Source organism: Apostichopus japonicus, chromosome 2 (assembly GCF_037975245.1).
Source record: "Apostichopus japonicus isolate 1M-3 chromosome 2, ASM3797524v1, whole genome shotgun sequence".
Lineage (NCBI taxonomy): Eukaryota > Metazoa > Echinodermata > Holothuroidea > Aspidochirotida > Stichopodidae > Apostichopus > Apostichopus japonicus.
The window spans coordinates 5,118,654-5,143,304 of NC_092562.1; the positions used below are offsets into that span (position 1 = coordinate 5,118,654).

At 38.3% G+C, this 24,651-nt stretch overlaps 1 protein-coding gene across 7 annotated transcripts in view; it reads right to left on the bottom strand.

Annotated features, from left to right (window-relative positions):
* LOC139975528 (polypyrimidine tract-binding protein 2-like) overlaps positions 1–24,651 on the bottom strand; it is a 120,990-nt gene that overhangs the window by 7,713 nt on the left and 88,626 nt on the right. For 4 of the 7 annotated variants that reach the window (XM_071983549.1, XM_071983525.1, XM_071983565.1 and 1 more), the window contains 7 exons: positions 20,243–20,456; positions 19,025–19,083; positions 12,758–12,977; positions 9,653–9,766; positions 5,842–5,969; positions 3,400–3,433; positions 177–269 (listed from right to left, as the gene is read on the bottom strand). In XM_071983549.1, the coding sequence (XP_071839650.1) occupies positions 177–269; positions 3,400–3,433; positions 5,842–5,969; positions 9,653–9,766; positions 12,758–12,977; positions 19,025–19,083; positions 20,243–20,456 (862 nt within the window). The remainder of the gene's footprint in view (positions 1–176; positions 270–3,399; positions 3,434–5,841; positions 5,970–9,652; positions 9,767–12,757; positions 12,978–19,024; positions 19,084–20,242; positions 20,457–24,651) is intronic. The other 3 variants (XM_071983532.1, XM_071983541.1, XM_071983557.1) reach the window with 3 other exon arrangements.

The window sequence follows — 24,651 nt, forward strand, 5'->3', positions numbered from 1 at the left end:
CACATAAGTAGGAAAGAGAAGACAAACAAGATGGGGTGGGGTAGGGTGAGGAGGATTGGAAGGTAAAATTATACTTTTTAAGTTTGAATAAATTCTGAAGGTACTGCTGACCTCCTACAACAAGCAAAGAGAAACTGTTTCCCTATATAGCAGCCACAAATGGAGGTGATACTTACATATCGATGCTTGAATAGGGTCTGACATCTGAACGAGAGCGTTGTCCCGTTTCTCGTAGAGAATCTTCACCCTGATGACGTCTCCGTAAACACCTGTTGTGTAGAAATTCAAACGTGTCACGTCACTTGTAATCCCAGAAAATAGAGAAAAAGAATGATAGCAGCAATGTTTGCACATCCACAACTAATGTAAAACCACAAATACTCCCCACCTTCCAGCTTCCCCCCCTCCTTCCAGCTTCCCCCCTCCCCCCCACACACACACACAGTATACTTTTGTGTAACATGGTTCTTTAAGGAACATTTCTGGTGTCATGGTATAAAGGTATCACACATTTCTTTTTAAATCTTGATTACTTTATCACATGACAAAACATAAGGCCATTTCATGTTTCAGTTGAAAGTAATATAAACAAGATGTCACAGGAAATCAACTACAAGTTTTGAAATGGAGCCTTTGCCATTCTATGTAAAGTTCAAGGAAAAACAACTTCCCAAGACACAGTGATATATTCATGACTATTTTTAAGGGAATTATATCTCCAAGGATTTCCGCCAAGTGCTTCTTGGCTGAAAGAACCGTTGGCCAAAACCTGTACAAACAGTGAATGCATGACAGAATCTCCTCTTTATTCTTAACTATGAATTCATTTTTCACAAGTACTTTGACTTCCCTAGAGGGATTATCTTTTACTTCCCTGTCAGTGACTGTATATAACATGGACCTCATATTTTTGGCATGACTATGAAACCTTAAAAGGAATGGTCTCCTATCTTTGTGTTTCCATGTTGAATAAACCATCAGGGTTGATGCAACGAGGAAGAACTCTTGAAGCAGACACTACCACACTATAATTATGTACCACATTTGATTACGTAAGCACCTCATCATTACGTACCACACTGTTATTTCGTACCACATTTTGATCACGTAACCACATCATAATTACTCAACCACGCAGTGATTACATACCAGTCATTAAGGAACCGCATTTTAATTACGTAACCAATTCATCATTACATAACCACACTGTCATTACTGTACATACCACACTTTAATTACGTAACCAAATTAAAATGTGGATACTTTAACCACAGCATGATAACCACATTTTAATTATGTAACAAATTCCACTTCCTTCGTAATGTGCCATTAATAGCCTTCTCAATTTAATATCTCATCTCGTTACAGCCCCTTCTTTCTCATATGCAAAGTACCCTAAACCAAAGTGTCACTGCCCTACGATAAGAACTAATGTTTATTACAGAATGTAATGTCAGACAATTTCCAAGGTGTTAAAGCACCAGTCTGTGATATTTATTCAGGAAACAAGCCAGCCATGGACAAGATTTTGTGATAAGCTGTACTACAAGTTGTGTTTTCATTGCACATGGTACTGTAACCTTGTTGTTTTAATAGAGAGAAGTAGAGGGGTTGGTATTCTATCCTGATCATATTGTTGTTTAGAGTGTATACACTGAGCACTACTAGACAGTTCTTAATCATTAACTTACAATTAAATACAACATGTTTCTTTAACATATTCAAGAGAAATGAACCGTTTTCAAGCTACAGCTCCCAATGATCAAAAATATTAATCAAAAAATTGCATTATAAAGGGTGGAAAAAAAAGCTTAATTTAGTTGACCCACACCTCCCTCCCCCCCCTCCCCTTTTGGTCACTCTTTCTTGTATTTAGCTCGTAAAAATCAGGATGATGCCAAATTTTGATATGACATTGTTAGATTCCCAAAATATCTACAAAATAATGACCCAAATTGCCTAATATCCTCCCCTCCCACACGCTGAATGCCTGATTTTTTGAATCATCGCAAATTATGACTCGATGGTTTAAAGGTTAAGGTGCGACATAGATTGATGTGACTGTCTATATAATGTGCCCTCTCATGCGTGCAATGTACCATTCATGTTGTTAGTTTTGTAACATCGCCGCAGTCATACTGAAGGAAGAAAGATTTGTCATGCAACCAGTGCACAAGAGGGGATATACATGCAGGTCTCTATGCATATACACACAGAAAAATTTAACCTATGAAGATGCCGGTGATGACCTTTTGACCCGATGTCTTCCACCAATCACAGTAGTCTTGCAGTTTCCAAAGGTTTTATTCACATTAAGAAAGAATTTAGAGGAAAAAATGGGGGGAAACAACCAACCAAAACTATGTTTTCCATTTTGGTGATTTTTTTTTTTGTCTTCTTTGAAGTTAAAATGACAATTTCTTGATCTGCCTGATAATAATGAGATGATGATCATGACTGTCTGACAATCCAAGCAGAAGGCCAAAACTGAAGCCATTTAGAGGGGGGACTAGGCTTCCATTTATATGGAGTACCCAACATGCTCTACTCTCCCCTCAAGATGTTATTGAAGTTTTTTATAGATGTGTTGTCACAGTATTAAAAAAAAGTTTCCAGAATTGATTTATGGACTGCAGAGATTTTGGAAAATAATAGATAGTGAAGCAGGTCATGTGATGATGAGCTCAATAGGTCAAAGGTTAGAGCACAGAATAGCAGAAAGAGCCAACAGAATACAGATTATTTTCTTTCTTTCTTTCTGTTTCTGGCCTACATGCTGGCAGGAAGTTATTTCCCCCCGAACCATCCCTGTAGTGCACTTTGACATATGGAAGTGTCCCACCAATTTAACTCTTTAGTAGAATGAACTAATTTCAGGTATTTTGCTTTTATATTTATGAACCCCTCCTCTGACAACCACCAAACTGCCAATCCCTTTCTCCCCCCCCCCCTCCCTCCACTTCACCACCCGTTGAAACAGGCTATTGAATCCAGTGAGACACATTAAACTCATTTTTATTTGGGTTCGGATAATTTGCCCTTCTCCCACCCACACCCCTTACCCACGCCAATTTTACCGCTACGTTCAACGGTTGCTTCTGAAGGCCGGTGGCGGCCATGTTTCTTGTACAAGTCCTCCATTTTTTTCTGAATCCCAAACCTTCCACCACATCTTGTAGCTTTTTCAAAAAAGTTTCCACAGAAACGAAAATGGCTTTCAAACAACAACAAAAGTATCGCTATAGAGGGGGAAAAGCTTTTTTTGTGTTAATGCATGGTTATTAATGTAAATAAATCAATCAATACATAAATAAATAAATAAAAAATAGGAAACATAACAGAAAGGTCTGTAAATTAAATATGAGAGCTTCCAAAACAAACGGAATCATCAGTGCATACCAAAGAGGGTAAATAGATCTTGTGGCGTGACCAGCTATTTGCAGACGAGTGTACGTGAGGCGGAAGTTTGGTCGAGGAGGATGACAGCGGCGACGAGAGAGACGGGGGGACGCAGAATGATCGTTCATTTCGGAGAGAAAAGAGAGAAAAAGGAGAGAAAAGAAGAGTTGAGAGCAAGATCTATTAAAAAAAAAATTAAAAAATTAAAAAAAAAAAAAAATGGAAAATTCAATTATCAATTCGATCAACGGAAAGCTACACTGAAGACCGTAGAATGGTAGGGTATGATGCAATCATTGTTAGTTTGTAGTTGACTATAAATGTCAAAAGCCAAAAGAGAAAGAAAAAACTTTCTGACTGTCACAGACAGACATTCCTATGGGTCAAGCTTTCAGTAGCTGATCCACCCCTATGCATATCTCCCACCACCCTAACACCCTCCCCCCCAACCCCTAAATCCTCTTCTTTGAAAGACCTTGCTTGATGTGTTCTATTTATTGTTTGTTTAAAACCACATAAATAATGGCAAGGGAGCAAAATTGATGCCAGTCACAACCTTCATAATAATGTATCATTGATCAAGCTGACAGGACAAACACAACAGAAACGTTGTTTGCAACTTCTGGGGAAAACAGCCATGATTCTGTCACGATTGGTGCAGTCTATGCCTTATGAAACAAAATGAAAACAGATCTACTAAAACCAACCAATAGTCAGGCTACACATCCTGCCCGCCCTCATCATCAACAACAGCACTTTGGGTTGCCAGAAAGAAAATTATGTATTTGGTCAAGTATAGATGATAATTTAGAAAATACTAAATATACCTGGGAAGATTTGTCAGGGAAATAATTGATTAACACTGTCACATACAAATTTTTAAAATTTACTATGCAACACCTCATAAATTGGGAAAAATCAATCCGAAGCAAACAGAGATTTTGCAACTGTGATAGAAAAGGATACATTTCATGAAAGATTAGTTTGAAGTGTTTTCATCTCCTCCCCCTTCCATCCCCTTACCCACCCCTCCCACTACTCAACCCCTGGAGTGGTGACCCATCCCATGAGCCCTAATTCTATCCACTTTCTATCCCACCACAAACTTCTACTCATGATGAAATATGGCTTAGTTGTAATTTCATCAATTTATACATCATCTGTTGGAGGCTTTATTATTATTATATTATTATTATTATTATTATTATGATAATTATTATTATTATTATTATTATGTGTTATGCATCTGGTACCAAAACACAGAGTAACTAAACTCTCCCACGCGAATGTGATAACCCACATGGTTGAATGGATTCAAATATGGATGTAGAGTTTTTCTAACAGGGTCCAAAATCAAATAGTGTCTCGTGTCAAAATAGATCCCCTGAAAATTTAAAAAATTAACCCCGCTCCAAGCTCTGTCATACACAATTATGATACATGCAAGCAGCAAGGGAATACAATTACAGAAAAAAATGGGGGAAAAAAAATAGAATTAAAAAAAACAATAGCTGCAGAGCCTACTGGAAGCTACATGTGTGAAAAAGGAAACGTTAGTATTAACATCACAGATTGCATGCTTTTGACACACACACAGGATTGGCAAACTCGATTCAGAATATGGAGATATGAAGAAATGGAAGAAATTAGGGTGTTCCTGGATAGAAAGCCCTTGGCACCCAAACATTCTCATGTGTTAGTCGAAAAGAGGTTAATGTGGTTTTTTACTACTAGACTGATTTTATTTTGTGTTTTATCCCCCGTTCGTCTTTGCTCTTTCTTGATATTGAAATTTTTTGAAGGAAACGAAGGAAATAAATCAGTAATGAAAGAAGGTATTACATGTACGGTTATATCTCTTGGCTGGAAGTTTGTAGGGAGAATTATTCCACTGTTTACTCTCCTTGAAACAATCTAACACTACTACCAAAGGAAAGCAAATATCATAACAAAACACAATTAAAAATTGTGAGCTTAGATTTCTCTTATCAGACTCAGTCATTCTCTTGCTGATCAATAACTGCAAGTAGCCAGTTCCTTATATCTATAAACATCAATGGGCCAAAAGATATTGTGAAGCTCTAGCAAACACAATCTCTTAACATTCTCTATCATTAGATTGATTAATTAATCTTACTCACTACCATCAACAAGTCAGCAAACAGATGTCTGGGAAGGGATTTGTTGGGGGGGGGGGTCGGGAGAGGCTCTAGAAGGTAATATCCAAGTACCCATTCTTTGTATTTCATTGTTCTTCCTTTTTTTTTTATATTTGTTCTCAATCAATATAACCTTTGGTAAACTGCTGTAATAACTCCATCTGCATGATGATATTAAAGTGGAGTGGGGTGAGGTGGGGTGGGGTGATGTGGGGTGGACGAAGGTGGGGGTGGGTTCAATTCATATCCTACACAGCCAATCTGTGTTTGTTTTCCCCCTTACCTCTGTTGATAAGTTGCTAACCAATAGCACTGCCGTCCCTGTAACAGGCATCGCAGACATATGTTGAGGGAACTGTGAGGCCATCATAGGCTGAGGCATGGCTGGGTACGCATTGGTCATACCAGGAACTGCTCATGGAGAGAAGAGGCATCAAAAATAATAGCAAAAAACACAAAACACAAACAACAACAAGAAGAACGATGTTACAGATTGTTGTCATTGTACACAAAGTAAAAATCATCCTATTAAGTATATATTCTTCAGGGTAGGTGGACAAAACAAAAACGAAAAATCTGATTTTGGCTGTTAAACGGTTAGAATATTTCTGTCGCACAAGTGGAACAAATTTATTCAACATAATGAATATGCCGAGTTTGGTAACCACGGCCATGGGGACGCAAATGTCATCTGCTGTTGAAGACTGCCTCATTCAAGAATTAAATCAAATTACTTTGAATTCTTTTCTCACCTAACCTACCCAGTGTGTCACCTGTCCAAAATGAAATAACCGACTGTCAAACCATGCCTCTCCCCCTTTTCTCTTTTCAAATTAACTAGAAATTGATTTGCAAGAGTAGGGTTAGTTTTCACATTTCCTATTATTCATGATGATAATTCTAAAACAAAATCGTGCCTACACTGCAAAAAGGATTTAAGCGGTGAATAACACACTGAGAATGCATGGAATAAATTTGACTAGACAAATGCTAACGTTGAAAGCAAACACATTTTGCCAACGGCAAATCTCTGGCTTGGAAAATACTTTTTCAAAACTCAAATCGCAAACCCGAGACCAGACTTTGTCTGTATCTCTTTTTCCTTCCCTTTGTTAGTCTACTTGCAAATCAAAAATATTGTGCATTGAAAATAAAAGTCTTTCCCTTTGCAAACAGAAATAAAAATTCTTTTTTTTTTTTTTGGCACTAAAGTAGAAAACAAAGAAGAACCAGCAAAGCTTGTCCCTCGCATTCAGTTTTAATTTACCTGCATAATCTTTGACTAACGTTTAATATGCTTAATATTGAAATTGAAGCGTTGTGTAAAAATAAAAGACTTGGGTATCAAGGCACAATGCTCCTCTCTCCTCTGTAAAAGGTTTGAAGATTTTCCAGGTTCTTAATGACAGTGTCTAATGTCACAGAAAAATGTTTCTAAAATGTATCTTCGAACTAAAAATCTCCACATATGATTAATACAATAATGGTCATCATGAATATTGACTGGCCTAATCAACAACCATTTCCTCAAAATAGCTGGTTGCATTCAATGTTGTCTCTTTCTTTTTCATACTGAAAGACATAAACTGAGACATTTTTTTTAGGGATGAGGCATTTGATGACTGAACAGATGTTCCAGACAAACAGGAAGTCCTCTACTTTACATGAGCAAATACATAATCCATATTTGCTTCAGGCTAGCCATACTTTGATAGCAAATCTGACTATATTTAGCCTTCTTCATTAAATTGGTGAAGCAAATGGGTACCCATCTGCTACAGTGACCCTGCAGGGGAAGCGGTAAATGTTTTACGAAATAATTGAAACGTGACCAGCTGTTTTAAGGTTTTGGATGTCTCATTCCCGATACATCTGTCGCCACTTTAAATTTTAATGACAGCATTTGACTACTTGTAAGTGTGTATTGAAAGCTTCCTTACGATCTATGATCCACTATGAATACACGGTTAAAGCCACACTGTAAGGGGTACATTGCGTATTGTGGATGCAGGCAATCAATCAAAAGACTATTAACTATTCAAACAACATGGATTCTCTGTCTTTAATCCACTATTTCCGTGGTTGCCATGGCAACAACCAGTTTGACTTTGAACAGAAAGTCACACAATTAGCCATATGTAATGATCATACAGGTTGATCAACTTTGATCGACTCAGGACAGCCCAGCCGGTTCGGTCATGTAACATCATATCTCTCGGCGTATCGTATGATACGACATTCGATATATGTTTTTTTGTGTCGCATCACAAACGCAATGTACCACCTCTGAACCTATATGGTTGATACAAAGATGTACACAATACATGAAGGCAAAATGGAGACGGCTCTATTCAACATGTTAATAATGAAAACTTGTTAATATGAGAAAACTTGTAAACGGAAGCAAAAAAAAAAAAAAAAAATTACATTTCGAGAACGAGGCTTAATTGTTGAAAGAGGACAAAAGTGGTGAAACATTTCTTGTAATAGATGACATGTTAAGCATCCAACAAGAATGTGTTTTTAAACTGACGACCTCTTTCAATGAAACTAAGAGAATAAAGAAGCGAGATGAGGAAGAAAGAAAAGAGGATGAGGAGGAGGAGAAGGAGGAGAAGTAGAGACCCCAAGCCAAATGATAGAGAAAAGAAGGTTTGGTAAATCCAAGTTATTCATGACTGTTTTTTTGATAAAGCTCAGGGGTGGAGGGGGGGGGATCCAAGGATGGGATTAGTGAGATGTGAGATGGGATTGTTGAGCCAATGAATATTCATAAGATGGGTAGGGATTAAGCACAGCATCAAACCAGTTCATGTAAGAATGACCTAAAAATATTAACAGACAAACCAAATATGGGTAAATTAAGAGAAGAAGGGGAGGGGAGTGGGGGAAGAGGGGTTATGTTTGGAAGAAACAAACTTTGGTGGTGGGAGAATGATGGGCAGGAGAGGAAGATAAAAACATAGTACTCGAAAGCTCAGCTGTGGTTAAAGAAATGTGACAGGGAATTGTGCAAAGCCACGCGGCCAGGTTCACCAGAACTGATTTGATTTTGTTTTAGAACAAAAAGGAAACACTGCCACGGGCCATTTTATGTTCAGTGTCGGAACCCTTTCATCCCTTTTCATCGTGGACATTGAACCAATGTCCTTTTGGATTTCAAACGGCACAGATATATCATTTACCGTGATACATGCAATTTCTAGTCAGTTTAAAAGGACTTTCTTTAAAGAGTATTTTAAACACAGTTGTGTCTTGAATTTTGGCATACTGTACCAACCAACTCAAAGGCCGGCCACCAAAACTCTAGCTAAATTTTCTAGTTTCATGTTACCCCAAACTGAATGAATACAGCTTTATGCTTTTTTCTTCTTTTCAATTCATAGTGGCATATGTCAATTTAATTTCACTGATTCCGTCTATAGATGAATTTTTTTTGGTGTGGTATTACTCATTGCCATTGTAGTGAATGATTTCTTAAAGCTGGTTGCCACGGTAACCACCACTGACATCCGCTCACGTGATCAATTACGAGCCCTCATCATAGACCATAGAAACCTTTTCTGGGGTAAAGCAAATGGAACCTATGAATATTTGATCACATTAATTAAGTCCCCAAATTTTTCGTATCTCTGGGATAATACACTTATTATTGGCAGCTATATAAAGCTCAAGTTATTCAGGACTTAAAGGATCAAGTTTTTTTTTTTCCTACTTACTTAATGTGGTATGTAACAATGATGCTCAAGAATTTTAGGGAAACCTGGCCCGAACTTGATATCAAAATGATTTAAACGTAGGATTACCTTAGGTTTAAATTCAGGAAGGTGGAGATATGGCTACAACTAGCTGACAGCCTAAGGACTCTCTTGATGTGGCTGTTTACAATGATTTAAGGGGATCTTTGGTTCCTTTTTTTTATTTTTTATTTTTTTTTATTCAAAGATTTGAATGAAAGTCAGACCAGTAGAAAAAAGGTTTTAGAGAAGATAATAAAAGTTTAGTAGATAGTGAAAAATTTCCCAGAGTGAAGAGAAAAGTTTTTCTTTCTTTTAATAACTTGTTCAGCTTTTCGTATCGGACAATGGTAATACCTGCGGTGGCGTGGCCTGGAAAGCCCGCTGCGGTTAGGGCTGTATGGGCAGGGGTGAGGCCCGCAAAACCTGGGTGCATGAAATGGGGAAACATGCTCACAGCTCCGCCAGTACCTAGAATATGTGAGAGGAGGGTTAGTCGGTCAATTGGTAGCAGCTATTTCAAGGTGTCCTTGGCCATTTCCACTACGAGTCCACCCACCAACGGTTTCAGACAATTGTCTTTCTCTTTCTGGTCGTACAGTACAACCAAAACTATTGCCTTATTTCATCCGAAAATTAACTTTTACTTCAAGATCAAACCAACTTTGATTTTGCTTTGAAGAATTACTGCAATAACTACAATTACATTTCTGCAGGCACGCTGAACCAAAATATAAAAACAGTTAAGTAGGAATGAAAAGTGTCCAACTTTGGAAAAATAAATATTTTCTATCACCAAGGATTTCATTTTCACATCAGAAATGTTTTTAAGGTGGAACTCAAAAGTACTACAAAAAAAATAATTTTTTTTTTGACTTTAACACTGTCATCCTTTGTGATTAATCATGTCATCAATGATATCAATAATATCAAGGATATCAGTAATATCAATGACATCAATGATATCAATAATATCAATGATATCAATAACATCAAGGATATCAGTAATATCAATGACATCAATGATATCAATAATATCAATGATATCAATAACATCAATGATATCAATAATATCAATCATATCAATTATGCTTTATTAAGGCTCAGTTTCATTTTGTTTATATTTTGGTTCTTTGTTGGAAAGGTTTTCGCACAAATAATATGCTTGTCTTTTGAGACTATATAAGGAGTTTTTTCTTCTGTTTTTTTTTCTTTTAGCTATCGATGTGGCCTTTGCTTGTAGGGAAATGACCAAAGTACCTTGGTTAATAACAATAGGACATGAATAGACAACATGGAAAAAAACAAAAAAAATTTAACACAAAAATAAATAATAAAATAAAATGTGAATGGGTAAAAACTGTCTTGAAAAGAGCAAAACTAACAAAAACACTGATGAGAGAAAAGCTGTACAGAACAAAAGTTGACTTTGGACAGCAATTGTAAAATTGTAATACTTGTGGCATGAAAATGACCGGCTGCGTTCAACGTGTTGATCTACGTTGAATGAATTACGAAACGTGAGATAAGACACAAACTTGTGAATATTCAGCGACGGATGAATGCAAACAATGAACCGTATTTTGAATTGAATTTGTTCTGGAAACAATAGGCCATGCTCATATTTTGGAAACTTTTGTCTTTTAAACTCACGGTGCAATATTCAACATGCAGCAGTTCATTGTTTTTAAATATTAATTAAATCTGTCAGCTGTGTTTCATTGTGACTTGTTTAAATTAAATAAACCTTGGCCATTATTCTTCTCCTACTCCTAAGTTTTGAACTATTCCATGTGCTTGTCAGCCAATGAGTCATTTAAGTTAAATTACACATTTCTCTTTGGCAACAGATTGAGGCCATGTTGGCTGTTGTCTGCACACCTTGTCTATTGCCCCCCACCCCCCCCCCCCCAATAAATTAAAGAATTTTGATGATTAATAAGGACAGCTATGCTCAATTTCAGGCTAAATGTTTGAAGCACAATAAAGTGACGGTGCAAGTCAATTTTCATTTCATAAAGTAAATTTGTCTTCTCATGTGCAACAAAACAACGTTTTATCTTGCTTCACCGATAATCAAAAGTTGAGTGAAAAGACATACAAACACCCTTAACAATTCTTTATGCATCCATCAAGGGTATGTTTACGACAAAACCATCCGGCAATATAAAGGAGATGAATTTTTGTCATGAAAAATATAGATGTTTCTATAGAAACATTTTAAACGAGAAAGTAGGGTAAAATGTTTTGGGGTGTTAATTTTAGTCCAGTTAACAAAGACGGAAATAAAATAAAGGGAAAAAAAAAAAGGTGCTTATGCATGCATTCCTTGGCAACCATGTGTTAACTGAGATATGAAACAAGCTGTTTAACAGTCACTAAGACAAACAGTTAAGTTTGTTCACTGGATAAAGCATTATTATGATTGTGAAAAACTATCGTCTGACATTATCACAAGATATTTTATCTGTGACTTAATGCAGCTTCTAACCATTCAAGGTTGTTTCACAAACTTCAAAAACATGAGGGTGTGAGTGGGGGGGGAAAAAAAAAAATTTAGACCAATATTTCACGTGCGAAAATGAAGCCATGCAAAGTCAACAGTTTTCAAAATAGGAAAGCAAATGCATGATGGGAAAGGTAGTAACTGCCATGCAATTCCACCACGTAAATATACGTTTGCAATCTTTGAAGAAGTGGAGGTATAGATCGTGCTGTTTCAGTAGTGGCAAATGGTTTGGTTTTCGGTTAAGGTCTACAGCCATGCTCGAATTCAAGAGATGAACACCATATACAGAAGGAGACTAATGGCATAAACATAAGTGGTCTTTATAAATCGATATTTATCAACAAAAGAATCGTAAATCTTGCGCATTCCACCGGGCAATATATTTACCCAGCAAAGCTTTTACAGATAACTGTAAGTTGGGTATTTTTTTGGCAAACAAAGTAACATTATCTCTTTCAATTTGCAATTCTCCTCTGCAAGATTTTTCATTATCAAATCTAGCATGCATTAGATTGATTATATTCCAAACTTCTACAAAGGAATGGAATGCAATTTATAACCCACACATTGCCACATTTTTCAAGGTGTTTTTTCTCTCTCCCAGAAAAACAAATTTTTCAACAAAACTTGTACTGCTACGTGCCACATTTGATTTTATCATTCTCGCTTAGTCTAAAATGCAACGATATAAATAGACAACACATTCATGTTTGCAATTTCACAGCAACGTCTCTGATCTTGGGTTAATACCTGATTTCTCCATGACAACCCAATAGCATCCATATTAAGACTGATTGCTGAATAAATTCACCCAGCATAAATCTACATTTTTCATGTCACATATTTTCAAGAGCATTTTTTTCGATTTTGCACCAAATGATAAACTAGTAAAATTATCGGAATTTTTGGTAGAACAATTTAAGACATTGAAAGTTAGGAAACATTAACTTTACGGTATTGATCCAAACCTGGTACGCGAGTGGCTGCGGTCCTCAGAGCTAACGCCCCTGTCGGGTCCAATGGGTGGACCTGGGTCCTGTCCCCGTATGGGAGATCCGGTTTAGTGAAGTCTCTGCTTTTGTCGTTATTGTATTTGATAGACAGGGCTTGTAACTTTGAAAAGACAATCTTTAACGTGCAGCAACCGGTGTAGATGTTCTGGTTGTCAAGATGCTGTCAAAAAGAAACGAAAAATGAGGAACACCGATGAAGAAGGGAAAAGATATCAAATGGAATGTCAAAGTTACACCTTTTTTTTTGGAGTCCTCAAAGAACCTGACGCAGTGGTTTATGCGTCCATCGGTCTCCGATGCAGTAACAGGGATTACATAATTATACCAACAGTTTTAAATGTCTCTTGCTTCCATTGAATTTTCAATATTCCAGAATAACTTTTTCAAATGTACGAGATAGAGAAGCAATCACCGACACTGAACAATTGCATAGATGTGCTATCGTGGTCTCTGATGAATAGTGTTGATTCATTTGGAAAGCATTTCAAGTTTTGGAAGCAACTTTGGAAGCAATAGAAGCTAGAGGTAAAACAACAGGTCAAAGGTCACAAGTTCTAGTCCAGCCTGAGCCTCGCTGTGTTTTCAGTCTTGCTCAGCTACCTTAATGTGGGGATTATTCAGAAATCCTCCCCACCTGAAGTGGCTTCTCGAAATTATCAACATCGTAACAAAAAAACATCTCGGGATTGCAAAATGTGGTTGATTGGAGAGCTAGAAGAGGAATGTCTTCAGTTTATTTGACAAAGTTACACATTTGACCCAAGAAGATTGCATTTACGTACAAACATGCACGCACACACCTACATACACACATATATATACATTTGGTTGCAAACAAGCACTAATCAACAAGGTCTGTGTGTCATTTGAGAAAATATAGAAGAATGTTCATCTACATAAAACTGAACTTTGTCACCAACTGTAGCTGGTACTAGACTTTTTAGAAAACCAAGACTTGCTAATATTCTCAGCTAGAAATCAAGCTGAAATTGTTCACAGGCCAGGCGGTTCAGCCTCCTCCTCCCTCAATCATTGCTTGCTGATATTAATTTGTATTTTGCACTTTTAGGCATGACTCAGACAAGTTGCTTCTTCTTCTTGTTATGAAGCCCTATCACATGACTGAAGGGAATCTCAGCAGACACCTTTATAAGGATGAGAGAATTCACAGCAGAACACACGTCTATGTTGCTATGAGACATGTCCAGTATTAGTGTCAATGCACATTGTGTATATAGTACAATGAACTCAGTGGCATTGTTGCATTACTAAACAAAACAAATGTGGAATAATCATGGGATAGGGGGGGGAGTGGGAGAAGGTGAGGGAGAGAGGGGCAGGGAGAGTGGAAGGGAGGGGGAAGGAAGAGGGGAAGGGAGAGGGACCTAAGAATCTACTCCCAATCCTTACTATATAACCAATATACAAAGTAGAATGGAGTTTGGTGACTGTTTATCCTAACATAAGAATCTACTCCCACTCCTGACTTAACTCTCTCGTTTTTCTGGTTGTTATCTACTATACCAGAGATACTCCCAGAAGGAGGAAGAGAATACTCCCCCGTCCTCTGGGAATGTACCTTCTTGAGGACTTACCCGGCAGCTTGTTGATTGAAACTGCAATTATCTTTTTTTTCCAAAATTACAAAACACATGTGTGATAGGAAAGGAGTACAATGAACACGACGCAGATCAGATAAACATAAGCTGTACGGCATTTGAAGAAAAATACAAAATCCACCAAAAACCTGCAAAATCCTTTCTAAGGTACTAGAAGGTGTCAAAATTTCATCTCTGGACAGTTTCACAAAGGAGAAACACGTCTGACTGTCATCATTCCTTTTTAAGTGATAGAGATGTTTGTAATGTTGAAGCAGAGTCTTAAAACCAAGCACGTATGGAAAGGTACTTCCTTTTGGGACATGGTTTGGAAATTCACATTCCAATGAGTCCAATGTGTGATGATATATTTATAACTAAATGACAAAACTTCAATTTGCTTTATTTTACTATAATTACAGCTTAATTGTATTTCTTGCTTGAAAAGTTTGGCCAAAATTAAATTTAATCATCTTGCCTTTGCTTCTTTTAATTTTTCAAATATTTTTCCTACTTTTGTGGCAATTTATTATTTTCTATCATTGCAATCTTCAATAGGCATTTGTCGGACAAATGATGTATCTGTGTACGGCATTCTCGGCTCGGCCGCCTCGAGCTACTCAAAACTGCCCACCGTCCTTTCACTAATATTGAGCTAACTTGCGGCATAACATTTTATTTCTTTAAACCATTTGATACATTGAATAGTAAATTTGATGAGTCAGTCTGACTTTTTCTCTGCGGTGTAATGATTCCAATTCTTTCTACATGAGCCGAGTAAAGTTCATTGTCTCTAAAGTAGGTCAAGCGAGCATTAAACATGTAGAGATTATGTCTTTCTATTACCTGGCTCATCGCTTGAGTGGTTTGCCGTTGTCCTCTTATGAGACGGGAATTCGCATTTTTTCATTTTTTCCCCCCATTTCTTTATAAATTAGGGACCGCATCTGAAGACAAACTGTTACCTATTAGCTGGAGGGAATGACGCAATACCGAACTAACTCCCACAACCACATTGTCGTAAATCCATAACCGAGTCAATCCATCAAGCTTAAAACTCAGGCATGAAAACTACAAATACCTTGCCCGCTCTCATTCTTGGCAAAAACCTTGCTGATAAATATTTGTAATTTTGCAGGAAAATGAGGGCAAAACAATATGGTAGAATGAGCCAAATAGTTTTCACACACCAAAAAAAAAAAAAAAAAAATCTAGATTATCAGGCCGGCTATTGTACCTGGAGGTTGACAAACTCTAACAGTGAACGCAAGGTAACCTACCATCCTATCATGTAGTGTAACCATGACAACACATGTATTAACGTAGAACCAAGATTTCCTTACAAGAAAGCTGTCAATAAAATTTAAACACTACATCGGTACTCGTGTTAACCTCTTTATAAGTTTCTATTCGTATCGCCAACATTTAGATCAATGAAGATTATGTCCTGGAGCAAAAAAGTATGATGGCATCACGAAAGATTACATCATCCTAAACGAAGAGTTAGGAAGAGCTCTGTGTGAGAGACAGCCATTGCTATGCCGATTCTGTTGAAGTGGTCTCTCCCTAAGCCCCCCCCCCCATGCCACCTACCCCTAGATTGTTAGATACAACTGCAGAGAAGAACTGAAATTGACTCAGGGGTAATGAAGTCTCAAATTACAATACCCCGAACGGGACATTCTCTTGATAAACTATCACAAATTTAAAAAAAAAATGGTTGTGTTTTGTTGTCACTTTTCTCTACTCCCCATCAGAATCATTCAAGTTACTAATTCAAAAAGAAAGTCTTAACAACCTTTTTATAGATTTTTCTTTTTCTCACCCAGAAGTGCAATGAGTTGCTAAACCGTTGTTTATTTTTATTTTCTCTTTAAGCTCATATCGATGACAACAATAAGACAATCAACTATTAAGTTTGATGTTTTGATTGGACACTACCTACATGAGGGTGAAGGCAAACATGTCCCCTAAACAACCACAGACGTGATAGTGGAGGGTAAACATGTCCCCTGGACCACCACAGACTCGAGGGTGGAGGTAAACATGTCCCCTGGACAACCACAGACGTGAGGGTGGAGGCAAACATGTCCCCTAAACAACCACAGACGTGATAGTGGGGGTAAACATGTCCCCTGGACAACCACAGACGTGAGGGTGGAGGCAAACATGTCCCCTGGACAACCACAGACATGAGGGTGGAGGCAAACATGTCCCCTAAACAACCACAGACGTGATAGTGGGGGTAAACATGTCCCCTGGACAACCACAGACATGAGGGTGGAGGCAAACATGTCCCCTAAACAACCACAGACGTGATAGTGGGGGTAAACATGTCCCCTGGACAACCACAGACATGAGGGTGGAGGTAAACATGTCCCCTGGACAACCACAGACGTGATAGTGGGGGTAAACATGTCCTCTGGACAACCACAGACGTGAGGGTGGAGGTAAACATGTCCCCTGGACAACCACAGACGTGATAGTGGGGGTAAACATGTCCTCTGGACAACCACAGACATGAGGGTGGAGGTAAACATGTCCCCTGGACAACCACAGACGTGATAGTGGGGGTAAACATGTCCTCTGGACAACCACAGACTCGAGGGTGGAGGTAAACATGTCCCCTGGACAACCACAGACGTGATAGTGGGGGTAAACATGTCCCCTGGACAACCACAGAATTGAGGGTGGAGGCAAACATGTCCCCTAAACAACCACAGACGTGATAGTGGGGGTAAACATGTCCCCTGGACAACCACAGAATTGAGGGTGGAGGTAAACATGTCCCCTGGACAACCACAGACTCGAGGGTGGAGGTAAACATGTCCCCTGGACAACCACAGACGTGAGGGTGGAGGCAAACATGTCCCCTGGACAACCACAGACGTGAGGGTGGAGGCAAACATGTCCCCTGGACAACCACAGACATGAGGGTGGGGGCAAACATGTCCCCTAAACAACCACAGACGTGATAGTGGGGGTAAACATGTCCCCTGGACCACCACAGACTCGAGGGTGGAGGTAAACATGTCCCCTGGACAACCACAGACGTGAGGGTGGAGGCAAACATGTCCCCTAAACAACCACAGACGTGATAGTGGGGGTAAACATGTCCCCTGGACAACCACAGACGTGAGGGTGGAGGCAAACATGTCCCCTGGACAACCACAGACATGAGGGTGGAGGCAAACATGTCCCCTAAACAACCACAGACGTGATAGTGGGGGTAAACATGTCCCCTGGACAACCACAGACATGAGGGTGGAGGCAAACATGTCCCCTAAACAACCACAGACGTGATAGTGGGGGTAAACATGTCCCCTGGACAACCACAGACATGAGGGTGGAGGTAAACATGTCCCCTGGACAACCACAGACGTGATAGTGGGGGTAAACATGTCCTCTGGACAACCACAGACGTGAGGGTGGAGGTAAACATGTCCCCTGGACAACCACAGACGTGATAGTGGGGGTAAACATGTCCTCTGGACAACCACAGACATGAGGGTGGAGGTAAACATGTCCCCTGGACAACCACAGACGTGATAGTGGGGGTAAACATGTCCTCTGGACAACCACAGACTCGAGGGTGGAGGTAAACATGTCCCCTGGACAACCACAGACGTGATAGTGGGGGTAAACATGTCCCCTGGACAACCACAGAATTGAGGGTGGAGGCAAACATGTCCCCTAAACAACCACAGACGTGATAGTGGGGGTAAACATGTCCCCTGGACAACCACAGAATTGAGGGTGGAGGTAAACATGTCCCCTGGACAACCACAGACTCGAGGGTGGAGGTAAACATGTCCCCTGGACAACCACAGACGTGAGGGTGGAGGCAAACATGTCCCCTGGACAACCACAGACGTGAGGGTGGAGGCAAACATGTCCCCTGGACAACCACAGACATGAGGGTGGGGGCAAACATGTCCCCTAAACAACCACAGACGTGATAGTGGGGGTAAACATGTCCCCTGGACAACCACAGACATGAGGGTGGAGGTAAACATGTCCCCTGGACAACCACAGACATGAGGGTGGAGGTAAACATGTCCCCTGGACAACCACAGACATGAGGGTGGAGGTGAACATGTCCCCTGGACAACCACAGACATGAGGGTGGAGGTGAACATGTCCCCTGGACAACCACAGACGTGATAGTGGGGGTAAACATGTCCCCTGGACAACCACAGACGTGAGGGTGGAGGTAAACATGTCCCCTGGACAACCACAGACTCGAGGGTGGAGGTAAACATGTCCCCTGGACAACCACAGACTCGAGGGTGGAGGTAAACATGTCCCCTGGACAACCACAGACGTGAGGGTGGAGGTAAACATGTCCCCTGGACAACCACAGACGTGAGGGTGGAGGTAAACATGTCCCCTGGACAACCACAGACGTGAGGGTGGAGGTAAACATGTTCCTGGATTCTTTTTCTTTTCTTATTTTCTCCCATATAACAAAATTCTTTCATTGTTACAGAGTTCATGGTACTGTGCACATGCTGTCAATGTTCACGTTTGCCTTTCATGGTGACTTCTCGAGGCTAAATGGAACATCTTGACCATTACTGACCCCTGACCCTTACGCCAGTCCACTTACCAATTTAGCCACGGCTGCAGAGTTAGCATCGTTTAGCTGAATCAAGGCTTGAAACTGATCTGCAAAACGAAAAAAAAAAAACATAGGAAAGGGGACATTTAAAATGTGTGTAAACAACTTTACGTTGTTCGGTATGAATAAAAGAAAGCAAAAAACAAACAAACAGGTGGTTTTTAAAAAACGCTGTGCAAATTCCTCGCACCTTTGGCTACCTTGCAACTGGGATGTAAACAAAAGAACAGTTCTCAAGATAACTGTCATTTTTCACGCACACTCTCGTCGGCCTTGAACATTTCTATGGATCTACCGATGCAAGAGAAAAGAGAATGTGGGAGCAACTACCAAGGTTTTGTCGTCTCTCTAAAAATGACAAACACTTGTCGATGACCTTGGATTGGAAATCAATCCTCGCCAATCATCCCCTCTTGTGACAATTTGCTACAGTCTGCAGTGCAGACCGGAGAGTTGCGACAAACCGACTGGAATCGATGACGTGAAAACAATACGGGAGATGATTTTAGCCTTGAGAGATCAAGTGCATGAATAACAAATGTTCTGTGGATAAGTTCACTTTTCTAACGGCAAAAAACCCAATCGGAAACCGGCCATCACGGAGAGCTAATATTATTTCGAATCCTTCCAGTGTTTGATCGATCGGCTGAGTCACATACAATGACGCTTTTGCAGATCGAAGAAAAACTCCACTTAAAAACTCATTTCAGCAGTCAATTTTATCCACAATTTCTCAATCAAAATTGAAACATTAGCTGCAGATTTGCAATAAGATTTCATATTCAATGTGCCAATAATAAAACTTTATGAACATTCATATCTCTTCTCCCAAGTCATTCATTTTAGTTATAGCCATTGTTGTTGACAAAGTATTCAACAGTTTTAGGACAATAGCAAGCTTTTAAACTCAAGAAGAATGCTGTATTTTCTGGTGATGGTTTAAATTTCTGACAAAATTGCATTTCCAACATACCAAAATCTTGGTGAAGTGTACTCTGCCCCTCTCAACAATGAAGAACAAATGCATGGGTTTCGTTGTTTGCTTATTACTCTATGAAAGTAGAGGGCAGCAAACTACCTCAATGGAAATACCACAGGCTGAAAGGAAGGCCAAAAAACGTGACTATTTCTGCAAAAATCAAAGACCACAACCTTTCATCTGAAATTCCCGACAAGATAAAAACATGATTTTTCTCCGGAACTTACTATTTCTTGTGAAGGTGACCATCTTCAAGACCGTCCCGAACGATGAAAAGACCTTGTGTAGGGCTTCGATAGTGACTGGAATGACACAGTTTTCAATAGTAGCGTGAAGCACGTGGTTAGGGCCCCCTTCAGTCTCCATGGTCTTCACGGGACTGATGCCAAAGCTCGGTATGATGGAACTGGCGGCTTGCAGAGCTGCTTTGGCTGCGGCTTGCTGCGAAGAGACAAAAATAAAGGAGACGCGTTAAAAAATAAGCGGCAGATCATGATACCGATAACTTGAAAATATCAGTCGACCAAGGAAAAAGAAGCAATAAACTTCAAATTTGATGGGAAGAATCTTTCATCACTTGTATGTTAAGGACAGCAGCTTTCTGTAGACAAATACTTAGATCAGCAAACATCATCCTGATTATCCATTCACGTTAAGGAAAGATTGTGTTTTCAGTCGTAGTTTGCACGGCAACTAATCCCTAAAATATTATCATTCTAGTTACAAGACAGTCTTTCTTTCAATGCTGTTAAAGTATTTTCCAGTTAAAAATTATTAGTGAAGGCAAAAAGTAAGAAAAATATATTTTATTTTATACTTTGTTTTCTTTTTTCCCCCCTTATTACCTTCCATATGTTAGTTAAATAAAGGAATAAACAATACTTATAAATGAGTGGAATATTCACTAACTTTATAACCTTACAGAGAGAAAAAACAGGCCTTCTATACAAACAGTTAAAATGCTGATGTTTCATTTCACAACAAGATCTCGAAAAAATCAACTTCATAATTTCAACTGCTTGTATCCTTGGCCTAGTTCCTGCTCAGCCTGGGATTGACTTTAAATAGCTAATAGTACTCTGTAAGTGATTTGTTCGACTTGCATTGATTATCCCAGGTAGAATATTGTCAAGGATACGCGTGAAGTTAATTTACTCCCATAATTCACTACTTTCTGGTAACACAGACGTGATTCAAATTTTCACATAAGCAATTGGAATGATAAATCCAGTGTATTTCCTGTTACACATTTACTATAATTGAAAGCTTTTCCTTAAATTTGAAAACTGATCTGAATTGACCAATCAAGTTACGAAACTGGCAAATACCTCTAACTTCAGACATGTAGCCCCTGTCGAGCTTTCATCCTTTCGATACATCATATGCACTGATGTGATTATCATCTCTGTTACATCATTGGTTCTCCCAAATACTAGATTGTCAGATATTTCGAACAAGAGGTTCATTCCATTAACACTGAAGTACTATAAAGATGGGTAAATTAAGGGTTTTAGCCAGAGGGGTAAAATGCTGACACCTATCCCAATATCTTACTCCAATTATCATGTACATAGTTATTATTTCAAACTAAACACTGTTTGTCAGAAAGTCCTCAGTTCCTGAAGACAGTTAATTTAATGGTTTTTCTGGTTCCATGTAGAAGTTATATTCTTAACTTTTTTTCATTATCGTCATCCAAAGGAGACATACTCAGGACGTTTGCTTCACAGTGAACGCACATTTAGATTTAATTGCGAAAAATTTATTTAAATAATAAATCATATTAAAGGTACAACCACTTGTTAGTAGATGTGTAACTTATTTTACATGTAAACATGTAACTTGTTACTACAACTTTTATTTTATTATATTATTAGGTGTTGCAGTACATTTTTTTATTTTTATTATTTTTTTTTATTTGGTGAGTGGATGTGATTAACTACATTGGTGCAATTCATCAGCAACAAACACTAACTGACATATATCGATTATCATAAAACTCACAAATATCAAAACTAAAATAACTATGTTCACGAGAATTACCTCGTGATGCCCTTATACCTCAACGGTTGTAAGAATCCTTAAGCTCCGTTATTAAATTATATTAATAAATTGGCCTTTACTTTCCTACTTAATCCAGCACTACTTGTTCAACACATTAACATACATCACTGCACCCAAATGTACCATTCCTGTACATCTACCTAACTAAGACATATGACACTGCTGTTGATTTTGTAATTTGTATGGACTTTCTCTTGTTAGGATACAACAGCCTAACCAGCAGGTGGTTAAATTCCTTAGTAACCACACCACATATTATAGTGGGAACGATTCTTCTGCAATAAATTGCTGACAGCAGGCAAACCAAAATCCTCACCATATGTTAAATTAATGGTTCGTGCTTTATGCACAGACTAGATGCCAAGCATAACGGAACTTTCATAAACGTGAATAACGGGTGAGTGGGCATGATCGTATCGGTCCATATCCATCGACATATTACTAAAATTTTCATCATCAAATTTACGATCATACATGTCATCTGGAAAAATTCATCATTCATATCTTTGTGCTAGCTGGATTATAGCACGTCGATTAGATGTATGGAAGGGACGTGTCGTGCAAAACAGCTAACATCCACCAAAGAAACGCAATCGCTAAGGGCTCTTGTTTAATATAAATTCACGTTCATTACATGTCGTTTGTCATGAAAATGTCATAATACTGTCAAAGAGAGAGTAAAGTGCATAAACTGCAAGTCACTTTGAAATTACTTTCGAGATATATTGGCTATTAAAAAAAATATAGATCTTCTGTGACCCGTGCATTTTAAAAATTAACCGTCATTTTGGTAAACTGTATCAACGGGCCGATGAAGATGTAAATTTATTCATTACCAATTGGAAACTTTCTCGGAAAAGCCACGATTGCTAATTTTGTTATTGACATATTGCATAAATAGGTAACTAAAACATATTATCAGCATTATAACCTGAACACGTACTTGATACGACCGCATACTACAAACATGTACACCATGAATATAGCTCCACATCTTTAATTAAACGAAACAGATTGTATAAAGGATCCCCTATAGAGTGCTACATATAGACCAATCATCTATGTGGAGTCTGCTTCATAATCAACAACAACAATACATGTAGAGGCAGAGCTTATATGGAAACCCTCAAAATATATTTTATGATTAATATAGTAGTTGTTTAAAATGGCAGGCAGAACTAGAAATGCCACAGGTGTATATGTGCATGTATGTCAATTGCATGTAACTACTTCTTCTTGATGGCACATACAAAGTAAAAGTTTCTATGTGAAGTAGAAACACCAAATTTTCTATACTATAAATAATCTTTAAAATTAATTTTTAATATTCATATTCTGATGTACACCTTACCTCTACTTAGCATATTTCCATACATGTCCACAGTGCAAGTTATAGGCATACACAGATATTTCTGATTTTTTTTTCAGTTCCATTTGGAAATTTAAAATGTCAATTCCATATTGATGAAAAACTTTAAATTTAAAAACTTAAATTTTTCTTTTCAACCTTTGATTTGCTATTATTTTACTATACACTATTGCTATTTCAGCTGTTGTTTATTATTTCTGAAACCTCTCTCTCTCTGAGGTTTCTTTTTTAAGATTTACAAGAATTCTAACTTTTTTATTTCTTTTATTAAAATATACTTAAAATTATTAAAAAATTTGGGCATATATTCTGTTGTTGAATTTGCTGAAAATATGTTAACAATTATAAGAGCCAGACATCTTCCCTCCCAGACAGAACCTTTCATGATTTCAAAAGTCAGGCCCTCAAAGTTTTATCAATTTTTACCTAGAAAGCCTGTTTTGCAGTTTGTCAAAAGGTTTTTTTTAATTCTCTCATATTTGACTCAAGTGCTTTACAAATCTCAAAAGTGCACATCACTCCAACACGAGCCAACATAAGAAAAATCCACCTGCATGAAAACGGAAACCATAACTGCTTTACATATGTCCAGAAAATATTTTTGTTTTTATACAAAACCCAGCTAAAAATAATGATGTTATCATCTCTAGGGATACACCAGACCTTCAAGCAATTTGCATTTTGATTAGCAGTTTATTTGGAATATAAGGCTAACATCAATCAGACAGGAACAAAAATGTATGCAAATTTTCATCAAAGGACATATCACGGTACATGGAGGAGTTTGTTGAACTTGACTTGTTCCTCATTTTCCATTTCAGAAATGCATAGAGATCTACTCGGCAGACATTTGCTTATGACAATGGAATAATGAGAAAAAAAGAAACTTTGCTTCCAAAAGTGTTTGTAAAATTTGACTTGCAATAATAATGCCCAGAATGATAAAATGGGAAGTACTTCGATGAGCAAATACAATGCTATATTTAGCAAATCATAAAAACTGACCGGGAAGATGTAATGCAATAACCTCTGACCTTTATTATTTTCTTTCACTACAGTTAAGCTTAGGCTAATTCTGTTAATGTGTTAGGCTACATTCCTATCTTCAGACAAACTCATGCTGCCTCCATGTGCATTACACCTGGACGACATATTTAATGGTCAAACCTTCAACAATCTTTAGCATGCCACAACATACCATTT